This window comes from Tigriopus californicus, chromosome 2 (assembly GCF_007210705.1).
Source record: "Tigriopus californicus strain San Diego chromosome 2, Tcal_SD_v2.1, whole genome shotgun sequence".
Taxonomy (NCBI): domain Eukaryota; kingdom Metazoa; phylum Arthropoda; class Copepoda; order Harpacticoida; family Harpacticidae; genus Tigriopus; species Tigriopus californicus.
Window position 1 is genome coordinate 5,176,149 of NC_081441.1, and position 12,323 is coordinate 5,188,471.

A 12,323-nucleotide genomic window follows, 5' to 3' on the forward strand; every position below is an offset into this window, starting at 1 on the left:
GGCGTCACAGCAATTTATGGCTCTTGTGTCAATTGTCAAGAGATTAGAGGTAAGGCTATTGCAAGACAAACGCGAATTAACAAAGGATATCTGTGGAGAAATAACTTTGTTTCGAACCTCAAAATCCGGCTAAGCTCTCTTGGACACATCGCGGATTTGTTAGGATATAACTCCATTCATAAGTGAGCTTAACTCGTCGTGTATGCTTACTCCTTTCCTTGCTTGAAAAAACGTAATGTCGACCCCAGCTAGCCAGCCAATGGTGCGTGTAGGGAGTTTGAATGTGTCGTTTGATGCCATGTTCCACCTTTCATCGTGTGGATTCCCCGAGGAATCATTTCTCGTGTCATGACGTTGGCTGCTAACGATATTTCGCTCTCAAAACTTCACTGGAGCATGACATTAGATCCGAGGAGCGATAAACGCACACTTATGCTGGCACCCGATCAATTCCAACATTCAAGATCTCTGAAATCACTCGTTCCCTTTGACCATGCATTGACCACACCCACTATCGTTTCGAATACTCTTCGTAATGCCATTTTGTCAACACATATTCCGGGCATTCATTCAGTATTTCCGCGAGAAATGTCTGCACCCAAATCCTAGGATACTATTGGCCATGAACAGAAATTAAAACACCACAATTACAACTTTTCCCTCCAAGATATCATGTTTTTTTGTTAGTAGTGGGTTTTGCTGCAGATCGACCCAATATTTTGTCACCAATTATTATGGTAATGGGACTGTGATCCACGTTCTCTTTGGGAGGGTGCCTGATGAGCGACGGCATTTGCAGCACATACGTACGCACAGTAGTGGTATAGTGCCATTCATCTCACGAGTCTCATCAGCACAACCCACCACCACCGCAACCACTTCGTCAGTGATGCTATTACAATGAGTGAACCAGTGCTATTTGGCTTGCGGCTTAAATCACGCAATGAGAATGATGACATCCTATTGTATCGGGGGGGGGTTACACCTAATGGTTAGAGAGATAAAAAAAAAGTCATCTGTCCTGAATCGGATGGTTGTTTGAACAAGGATTACCATTGTAATGGTTTGGGAGCAATTTTATGCCATCATGATGACACCGAGACCAAATATACGAGATGGGCGAGACCTCCGAATCCCGCTTTATTGATCCGTCTGATTCGAATGAAATCTGCCATGGGGGCCCTGCTTGAATCATGTTTTATTCATTCTAGGGCTCGTTCCCTCGAGTTCTCATTCGCTTGTTTGCCGAAAGTCTCGCCTTTGAATGCCGGAAAATATTTTGATTTGGAAAAGACAACACTTCAAATTTCAATTGCCACGTGTTGGGAATCAAACCAGGTCTGGATGGGAAATTTGATTTAGGTTGGGAAATTCGATTTAAAACATACACTGCACCCACTCATTGCTACTGTCTTGATGACCAATAAGGCGTTCCCTTCCAAACCAAAAGCATGAGTGCGGTACTAGGGAGATATATCTAGCTTTCATGGAATTCAACCCTGAGAAATGAATGCAGGAGAGAATCGGAGACAGAGGAAGAAAGGGAACCGATTTTCTCGTCTCGACCCAGAAAGTGGCGATAGCGAGTGCTTTGCAGAGACTTTTCTCTCAATTTTCTGGCTTGAACTTCACTGAGCCCAGTCTGATAGCTTCTTGATACCTTGGGATCACCTCAATGGGACTCGTGACGAAGTTTCTTTGGGCTCTAAGGCCCAAACACGGGTTTTCTTATGGAAAAGTGATATTTTCCCGTCAACCGAATGAACACGAGCCTACGAAAGGAGACGAGCTAGAAATCAATCAATTACCAGGCGAGACATGGAGATCGACTCATAGAGAACCGCCACTACGATTTGAATTTTACCCTTGGCTTGGTGCACGTTGTAACTCTCTCAATGAGATATGGGGATATGAGAGATATAATACCAAGACAAGCAGCAATCCGTGAATTTGCCTTGGACGACCTATATGTAGTGTATGTCAATGCCCACGTGTAAATGCATTATAAAGTCATTCCTAGATACGTGCACGTCCCTTAAGCCGAGTTTCTCGGTCTCGGTTGCGGGGTGTAATATTCAATATTACAACACGTGCGGCGCAAGTTCTTGTTGGATGCCCCTGCTGGGATCACAGGAGGAGGTTTCTACATTCGGCAAGCCGTGAAACGAGCCTCGTGGAATATTCGCCCGCTCAAAAAGCTCAGAGTGAGTGGTCACGTGCAAACCGGGCATTTATTTATTGGAAATGCATACATCCACAATATTGCTTGACAAGAACAAAGGCCAGAAATCAACACCTACAGTAATTTGGATGCCATTCAAAGTGTTGGACTCATTATTCAAATTAGCTCTTAAAATTCAATTCCACTCTATGAAAGAGTGAGGTGTGCCATATGGTGGGGATGGATCGGGGAATGCTTCTGAAATCCATCATTTGTTGTTATTTTGTTCTACTACAAGAGAGAGAGAGAGGGAGAAGTAACATCATAAATAGTTTTGGTTTAATCGTAGCCAAGCGATTACGAGGTGATTGCATATTCAAATGAGCTCCTGCCTCCCTTTTTCCATCCTCGGCTCAATCCAAATGGCCTCAACCCAAGATTCTCCATCTGGATATCTAGATTTTATTCAACTTAATCATTGGTCGACTTTGGTCAAATATGTGTAAAAGAGATGTCTAGCTTCAGTTGACTATAAACGATCGTTTGAGGAAAAAAGCTGAGCTTTAATTGATAAAATAACAGAACAGACGATATTTCAGATATCCATGGTGACACTTTTTGTCCTTTTAGGCTAATGAAAGGGGCGTGTCTGTCGACACCAAGTTCTATTCAGCGCACAAAAGGGGGCGTCTCTTCGGACCCAGATGTCGGATATTAACTTCAATCTCGCGTGTGCTCAAAAACCTTCCTCCATGCTCAGAACGTGAATTTGTCATAGGCGATACTTTGTTGCAAAACACAGTACATGGACATATTTAAAACTTAATTGGACCAATTTGCAAACAATTGATTGTCGCATTTCTTTTACGCGTTATTGTCAGCAATTCGAACTACCTTCAAGTTTAAATCTGAATTCAACTTGAACTTGGGCACGGCTGTGGAATAAGAAAACTTCGTTTTTAACGCGTTTCAAACACAATCGCTCGGTTGCACGTTGAAAAAGACTTCTTCTTTTCTTCTTGGGAGCATTTATTTTCCTTGGGTGTGAGAAAGCCCAGATGTCTAGATTTCACGTTTCCATGATTTTCTATAGACTTTTGACACCAGAACCACATTTTATGACATGGTCCTTTTCCATAGAACACGCCACAATTCGTTCTGGTTACATGTGCTTCGACGTATCTCGAAGTCTCCGAGAGCCTCTTCATGTATCTCAATTCCTAATCAATTTCCTCAAAAGATTCCGCCGATTGCTCTGATCGAGCCCATGCATGTCGTAATCAAAACTCAGTCCCATTCCTACATAAAGTAGCCAGGTCTTTCGTGGTCTCTTGGTTCTCCTCTTTTTTTACAAATGTTTCCATCAGTTTGTTTCCGACCCAAACTCATCAATGTCTCCCTATCGGCCATCAACATATGCCCCAACGAACATATGCGTGAAAAATTGTGACGACTTCTTCCTTCTCCTTTGCTCCCCCCCCCCTTATGCTGCTTCTCTCTTTTTTCATGAATATGCTCGTGATACTTTTGAATTTTTATCCACACTGGAGACGGGAACCAAACAGGTGCAGAGTGGGACGACAATTTGTATTCAAATGGGTCATTAGCGTAGCTGAGTGAGCTTTAACTTGCCACACACTCACACATCGTCCGAGATGGGAGACGAATAAGCGGCTGATGATGATGATGATGTCCTTAAAGGGGGAATTCTCTCTTCTCCAGGGCATTGTGTGTCCCGTTCTCTCCGATGCAACTCCACAGCCAAGCACATCGGCCCGGAATGTCTGATTACACTATTACTAGCCAGCATTCAAGGACCAGTTTCAAAATCCCCAGATAAATAGCAACTGCAGCATCCCGGGAACCTGACGTCAAACCCAAGGCGCGAAATTCATGTCGAGTTTCAATGAAGACGATCCAGGCGAAATTGAACGGCAGCGGAGCCGGCGTCGCCACCGCCGGCGCTCGGGGAGGAGCTTCCAGTGGCGTCCAACTGGCGACAGTGACGGAAAATTTGAGACCAGGCCAGACACAATGGCGACGTCCTCAGGGTTGCGCGGCGACGCTCAATTCACCCACTCATTGGCAGCATTGTAGGCGAAGGAGCGAGGATTTCTCTTGTTTCTTGTGGAGCATGCAGAAGCCCCATTGCCTCGCAAAATACCAGAGTGGTCAGGGTCCTCAGGCCACAAGCTAGGAGGAGACTTCGTTGGCGTTCGCAGTGCTGGCCCCACGGACAAAGACCTGCTGGGAAAGAGACGGAGAGACGAGCCATCATCATAGTCTTGTAGTGGGGGAGTTCGTCCAGACTTGGAGCGATATCAGAACCATTCCTTCAATGAAGTGATCATGTTTTGGAGTGCTCTTTGCCTTTGAAGAGCCTCGAGTTGACAATCCCGGAGAACCCCCGCCTGGTCCGAGTCCACATGTGTGTGGCCATCAACAGCATCATCAGCATCAGCATCTTCATGACTAGCATCTGTATTTGAGTTTTTCCTCCAAGATTTGTGTCGCTGAGTGTTGTAATTTTCGGCGCCAATTTTCCATGTTCTTGTTTGCTCTCAGAGATAGGGACCTGACTTGACGAGAACGAGAGTGCTACAGTCACAACAGATTGTTTTCAAATACCCTGCCTAACAGTTTCGTCGACAAAGTGCTAATTCAGACATTTGTTCCGTGCTCAAGACACATTTCTCAACCCGCTTCACGCCCTATTGAAGTAATCATCGCGGCGTGAAACTCCCCAGGTGAGAGGACCCGTCGTTCGCCATGGATATGTTAGGAGCGGGGGCTGTAAGTGCGGCTGCCAGTCTCATGCATGCGGGCTTAGGCCCCGCTTCCACGTCTGGTTTGTCAGATCTCAGTGGTTTGGAGGGACTCGTGAACCACCATCACCACCATCACCACACTCCACAACACAACGGGGGCGGAGCAGTTGGGGCCAGTGATCACGGTCACCATTACGGGGGTGTCTCATCGCACCCCGTTCCACCTCATCCGAGCTCATTCCATCATGGTTTTCACACTCATCACCATCCCAATCAGCCATTACCTCCCCATAGGCCTTTCACGCCGCCTGGGATCTCGTCGACTAGTCTGCATCCAAGCCATATTCACAATTCCTCAAGCAATAACATTGAGAACTCACACAACAACTCGTCGTCGGCCACCACGAGTTACTCGCCCAACAATACCAATCTTCCCACCTCAACTGTTAAAATCAAAGATGGTAAGCCAGATTCATTCAGTATTGTATATGTATTTTCAAGGAGTGGTAACTGTCAGCCCTGCAACCATGACGCCTTTGTTGTCGAATGGGGAAAAATATGATGGCCTTTTCATGGGTTTCGTTGAGTAGACCATATTAGTTATAAAGCCGTTCTACTTTGGGCGAAACTCGTAAGAGTGTTTTATTGAGTGTTGGATTAATTATGAAACAATCGAAACCGAAAGTAAAAATCTGTGCGTCTATTAAAAGCATTGAGAATTGATGGTTTGAGGGCTCCCTCCATTCTCTGGTTGTTCATCCTATCATCTGTCCATCTTTTCGTGTAGCGCTGTGTTCAGTGCTGCTATAAATGGGCTTACTATTGGAAACTCATTTTCGATGGAATCACGCCTACAATCTACACCTTGGGGTCCGTTTTCCGTCGCTTTCCACACTCCACTCGCTGGGCTGCTCGAGTCTCGGTCCTGCACATTTTGGCCATTGACGGCCATTGTGGCTGCATTCTTGGCCGTCATTTATTCTGAGAGCGGCAGGATTCACCGCTCTCTAATCCAGGGATAAATTTCCAGCAGTTTAGGAATTTTCCATTGCCAGGCGCCTTTTTGAACTACTTTTCGAGCTGTCTCATCGTTGCACCCAAGGTCTTGGTTTCTGGTTTTGCCAACCGACGGTGGCGATGCTAATTGATTTCACTCCTAAAAAAAGACATTATTCATCAACTTAGCATGGATTCTATTCTTTTTACCGTATTAGTGTAGTTGGAAATCAGTCCATTTATGGATTATGGAACATTAGTCTTTGTTTCTGCTCAGCTAAAAAAAGTATTCCTTCTGATCCTATCTTTCCCCTCGCCATAGCTATTTTCTTTTTGCTTGGATACAATTTTGCTAAAAATATTTTTTTACTAACCCCTGTCCAGTATTCCCGCAAATAGTAATTAGACTAATTGACGCAAGAATGGCCCTCGACATTTTGCTAATATCTGAAGGATTAAAAGGACACTTTGCTAAGTTCTGTATTATTGCTGCATTTGCAGTTTGTCTTGTGGGAAATTCTATCTTTATACAATTCGACGGGTTTTTCATATCTTTACAACATTAATGTGGCAACTGAATTCCGAAAAATTGTAGCCCCAAGTGTGATGTGAGCTGCCTGCTCTTCTGGTCAGTAAAATGTAGATTTGCCCTCTCCATCAAAATAAGAATGGAACTCAAGACTTACTGTGTTTGTAAAAAAGAACCATTGGCCCAACGAGGTAAAAATCCAGCATACCAGGTACTGATTAAAAAACGCCCCTCGAATTGACCTGATTTGGCTCCTTAGCTCCTTGCATGACTGAATTCGCCGTTTTTTGGTACCTCTGTGGTACCCCAAATCCTTTGTCAAATGCAAGTCCCTCATCTTGTTCCACAGTGATCGATCATGGTGGCGAGGGTGAGATCTTTAGGGTTCTCTCTCTTTTCTTATTTTGTTTTCGCTCCACGCGAGCGAATCTCACTCAAACTTACTAATGGGTGTGACAAACCTAACACTCCGTGAAATGAGAATGGCCATAAAGAGGGGACAGGGCTAAAGGTTCGATGCCAAAAAAAGTCAAGTGACAATAATTAGGGGAGGAAACAACATGTAAGAGTAGCCAGCTACAGTTTGATGGCTGATTGGAAACTTATTATATATAATCCAAAGAAAAAGCCACATCTTTAACATGTACGATAGTACGCAATGTACAATGTACTTGGTCGGCCCTCAGGGACTGGAGTGGCTTGTTTCTTTTGGCTCTTGACAACTTGTTTTTCTCATCAATTCTCGCCTTGTTTCCAAACACACCCCATTTCATACCCATTTTCTCACGGAGTAATCTATCAATGCCAAGATATATTTGTTGTACGCATGTGTGGGCATGTGTGAGTCCCTTATTCTCTTGCTTATGTACCCATTCACCTCCCCACACATACACATTCGTGTGACTCGACACACGAGTACGGTTGTACAGAAAGTATAATTGCACAATTCCCCCTCCTGCTCTCCTTGCTCTCATTTTTGTTGAGATTGCCCATCGCTTTGGGCGCCTTGGGGCTCAATTCGAGTCAAGCCATAAAAACTCGCGGATTCTCAATCACTTCGCGGTTGCTGATACGCTTCTACAAGGAGTGAGTGACCCACCACAACAGTCTTGTTTTGCCCATACCCAATTTCTCAGCAAACCTCCCACACCCTAGCGATCCTGTGCTTCTGTCCAATGGTCAAGTAGGGATAGCGGACAGCGTATAGTAAGAGAAAAGTCCCCCATTTCTCACCACATCGAGGCTAACCACCATCTCCCACACCCCAGGGAAACTCAATTACCTCTATTTACTCCTGTGGTGTCTGTTTATTGGGTAGCTATAAATTATACCGTAGGTTGCCTCTGTTCTTCGCTTCTTTTTTTCCCATGGACCTTTGGCCGTGCTTGCTTGCTTACAGCCTTTTTATATCCTTGTTCCAGACCCAGGATTTCAAGATCCGGCAAGCCCCGCCAATCCCGATAGTCAGCTGGATGACTCGAAAGATGGCTCTGGCAAGAAAGATAAGCGACAGAAACGTCAACGAACTCATTTCACGTCTCAACAACTCCAAGAGCTGGAGGCACTCTTCACGCGAAATCGATATCCGGACATGAGCACCAGAGAAGAGATCTCCTTATGGACGAACATTGCTGAGCCTCGAGTTCGGGTAAGTTGGGATGATAATATCCTGGATAGATTTGTATGATTGTGATGGGGTTAGCCCGGTGTCCTTGAAGAGTTCCGCTCATTATCGTCGGGGCAGTGGCTGCATATGTGATTGAAAACATCTGCAGGGGGCGTTTCGGGTATTGTTTTAGCAGTGATCCTTCTTTTTTATTTTTTGAGGGGGTTTGGGGCCATTTGGTTCTTTGAGGGGATGTAATAAATAAGCACTTCAGCATCAGTTGCATTGAGTTCCGAAGGGACACCTGGGACATTGGAACATCACGGATGTTGGCATTTTTATTTTTGACAGGATTACTCGAGAATGTATACCATTACTACGAGCTTGCCAGTGTTGATTCACCCGTGGTTTTCCCGATAGCATATACGAAGAGCAGTATTGTCATTCTTTTTTAATAGATGAGCAAAGGAACCCTTCTGTACAGCTTATTCCACTTGTATTTCGAGTTTTACAACCAATCTAAAGAGTATTTTGGTCAAAAATAGTCGGTATTCTGCTTTCAATGAATGAGCTAACAGGCGTTGAGACAAGATAAAAACTCAAAGTACCAAGATAGACAGCTCTTCTTGTCAACTTCAAAGGACTTTTATTTGTTGTATGCTCAGAATGCACAGTCTAAATTTAACACATGGTCCTTCGTCAACGATCAATACCTATTGGCGTGTATATAGTAAACGGCGAGGCAGGATATTTTCCTCGATTGCTTATCATTTTAATGCACGCTTTAGACATCTTCCCTCCTTCAAACTTGTTCAACAAGGTGAATACATGCCGATTCTTGTCGACTATGTCGCCATTTCGATAACAATCGTGACAACTGTGTCCAATTTGTCTGGACTTTGTGTCGTCCTTCACATGTGTTTAATGACGTGATGAGTTCGAGTAATTGAGTGTGATGAACTCATTGATTGAAACTGTAATGTGCTTGCTTGTTCATTTACATACGTACGCAGGCATTGTAGTTGGTGTCTCGTACCTGTCAACGCATAAGGACTTTCGAGTGTACTTGTTAATTCGTGTTCGCATGTTCCTGAGAATCCCATTTGCTCTCAGTTGATGACAATGCCAAAAAAAGGTCGGGTAACAAGTCCGGACAGCGCTTATCTTATCTGGCCCTATTTTTTCTTGCTTCTTCCACGTCCACGTTGGATTGCTTTTGTTGGAATTACACTGATGGCACCTTGATCGTTGGACGTTGCTCCTCGTACGTACGTACGTACGTACACAGTAAGTGCATGTGTACATACTGGTACGTACTTGGGAATACATTGAGCGCCACCGACTCTTATATACACATGCACACACACACACACACATACACACACAAGTTGGATTATTTGTCTGGGCTGTCAATAAATGTCAGGATCGATAAAGATGTTCTCGGTTTCCCCCGTTTTTCACGTCCTCCACTCTGTTCGGTCGATTTCCAGGTGTGGTTCAAGAACCGTCGAGCCAAATGGAGAAAAAGGGAGCGTCATTTAATCAATGCGGCCGGGGACTTCAGCAAGGCCGCGGTGGTGGCCGCTTCCGCCGGAAGTTTCGGCACGCAATTCAACTCATTAATGCCCCAATCGCCGTTCGACGACTCCCTCTACACGGGTTGCTACTCCACGTACAACAACTGGGCCGCGAAGGCGTCGCCCACGCTTGCCAAAGGCTTCACATGGGGTCTCTCGGCCATGGGCCACCATAACCAGGGATTCAATAGTATGATGCCCGCCCCAACCACGACAGCGGGAACGGCCCTGTCTATTGGGCATAACTCCACCCCGTCGAGTGCCAATGCTTCCTCGACTACCCCGCCTTATCCGTATGGGTCGTCCAGCGGATACTCTATGTACAACATGGCGGCGGCGGCCAATTCCATGTCCTCTTCGATTGCCTCCTTGCGACTCAAGGCCAAACAAGTGGGGGTCAACGGGTTTGGCGGGACGTTTTCGGATCTCTCATCTGCGGAGAACAAGGATGGGCAGGAAGGCCTGGGGGAGTCCATGATGTCTTGCCATTATGACGTGGGGAATGTTAATCCAAATGAGAGTCAGAACGACGAGAGCAGCAATGCCAAGACTGGACTAGTGCAGTGAGTGGACGCCCAGCCCAGTCCAGCCCAATAGACCATGTCATGTTTTAGACATATAATTATGATCAAAGGAGAGAAGTCGTCTTATAAGTATTCCCATTAGCTTGACTGTCTTGGCGGCGATGGTTGTTTATGAAGTTATTCCGATCTCTTTGTAACTACGGTATTAACACACTAGTAATTTTTATCATCCCAATTGCTATGTTCTGTTTTGAGGAAAATAAAGTTACCTATTTCAACTTATGTCGAAATAGATGGCTTCAGACATTTTGATGCGATACGTGACATTGATGGGATTGAATGTTACATTTATTTCTTCATTCGTTTTCTCTTTCAAGTTTGGGCCCATTTTTTGGCGTATTACATGCACTTCAGGTTAAGAAGTAAATCTAAGGTAGTCAACCGAGCTTGAACAAAAATGGGATGTGGGATGAAGGAAGATATTAGGAGAGAAAAATCGTAGACTGGATGCCAGTAGAGCGAACATTTTATGAATTGCATCTCCTGGTTTCTGATTGTGAAACAGGGTTAGATCATCTGGTTAACGGTTTTTTAGATTTACCATGATCCATCGGAATAAGCCAATGCCGAGGTTGAGGATTGCATTTCAGATTGTGTCCGGCTCTAGATGAGAATTGTCCAAGGTAGATGAACTCTCAATGCCTTGCAATGGTTCCCGGATTTGCCCCCAACTTTTGTAGGAATTTCGAAAACCATTTGCTTCCCCGACTTCCCGAGAGCGCGTTCACAAAGTCCAGAAAGGTTCCGTGACGTCTACCCAACGACTTTCGATCAACAATTCAGCAGACAAGGGGTTGACTTCAAGGTTCCAAAATGAAGGCTCTGTCTGATCTATCATTACGATCCTTTCCCATAGCAAACATACTTAATAACTATCCTTATTCTTATCAACTTCGAAGCTTGATTATGACGTACAACTGTATTCGAACGAAAAGACAATTTGAAATTTTGTACAAGTCTCAAATAAGATCGGTAAAGCCATCACAAAGTTAGATGAACGATAAATGCTATCAAGTTTCATTGTTCCTAGAACGCCCCTTTTCCCGTCAAGATTCAGTTTTTCATTCGGCCGTTTGAGCTTGCTTTTCTTCCTCATATCGGGCCTTGTCCTTCATGGCCTTCTTGACAAAAGGCTGCTTCTCCTCGTCCGTGTACTTGGCCCACATTTCCCCCATGATTTTGGCCATCTCGCCGAGCTTCTTGTCCGGATGCTTCTCCTTCAAACTCGGTCGCACAGCCGCCATAAAATAGAAGTAAGCCGACGTGGGCTTCTTCACCCGATTCGGGTCTGCCGACGCCTTCATTTTCCTCTTGAGTCCCGCCCCTCGATTGGCGTTTTCGTCCGCATCTGAGCCCGCGGTGGGCGGAGGTTCATAGACCTCCATGGCCGCTTCGTAGCGCTTCTTGTCCTTGGCAGCCAGGGCGTTAAACCGAGCCTTCTCCTCGTCAGACACTTCGGCCCAGCGCGCTCCAATTACCTTGGCCACCTCGGTGACGGGCATGTCCGGGTTGCTGGCCCGAATCTTGGGCCGGACCTCACCCGAATACAGCATGAAAGCGGATAAGCCCCGTTTGGGCGCATGCGGGTCTTTGTTCTTGGTGGAAACACGCGGCATTTTTTGTCGGCCCTTTCAACGGGGGTTTGAGGCGGATATCTCGATCGAAATCGACCGGATTTGAGAGGTCACACGGGATGGATTCGGTTCTTGGGCGGTGAAGTGTTTTCGCGGAGATTGAAGTTGAACCGTGGGGATTTGCCAAAGAAAGAATGGCGGGATTATTCTGCTTTAGGCTAATTCGCTAACAAGTTTGGATGCTCAGGGTGGTGGTTTGGTCAAATGTGAACGCGATATGGTCGCTGACAGAATGAGGCAATTGATCGATTCCATTAGGGGAACGCTTCATCTGGCGTGATTTGGACATAAAAACAGATGAAAGAAATCAAAATCACGGGGATAAGGCGAATCACATCGAGGTAATTGCTAGTTTAACTTTAAATGAACTTGTACTTTCAACGAACGGCCTGGGTCATGATATTGTTCTTTCTCGACAGTTGACGATATGAAGCAGGACCTTGATATGAAGGTTCCTTTTTGTAGGGC

General features: G+C 45.3%; 2 protein-coding genes across 2 annotated transcripts; one reads left to right on the plus strand and one right to left on the minus strand.

Annotated features, from left to right (window-relative positions):
• Positions 1 to 4,273: 4,273 nt before the first annotated feature.
• Positions 4,274 to 10,463, plus strand: LOC131893179 (pituitary homeobox x-like). Its single transcript, XM_059243145.1, has 3 exons — positions 4,274 to 5,390; positions 7,876 to 8,102; positions 9,551 to 10,463. Exons 1-3 carry the CDS (start codon positions 4,931 to 4,933, stop codon positions 10,202 to 10,204), a joined length of 1,341 nt encoding a protein of 446 aa, XP_059099128.1. The 5' UTR covers positions 4,274 to 4,930; the 3' UTR covers positions 10,205 to 10,463.
• A 662-nt stretch (positions 10,464 to 11,125) lies between these two features.
• Positions 11,126 to 12,071, minus strand: LOC131893186 (high mobility group protein B3-like). Its single transcript, XM_059243155.1, has one exon. The coding sequence runs from the start codon at positions 11,835 to 11,837 to the stop codon at positions 11,283 to 11,285; it is 555 nt and encodes a 184-aa protein (XP_059099138.1). The 5' UTR covers positions 11,838 to 12,071; the 3' UTR covers positions 11,126 to 11,282.
• Positions 12,072 to 12,323: the final 252 nt, after the last annotated feature.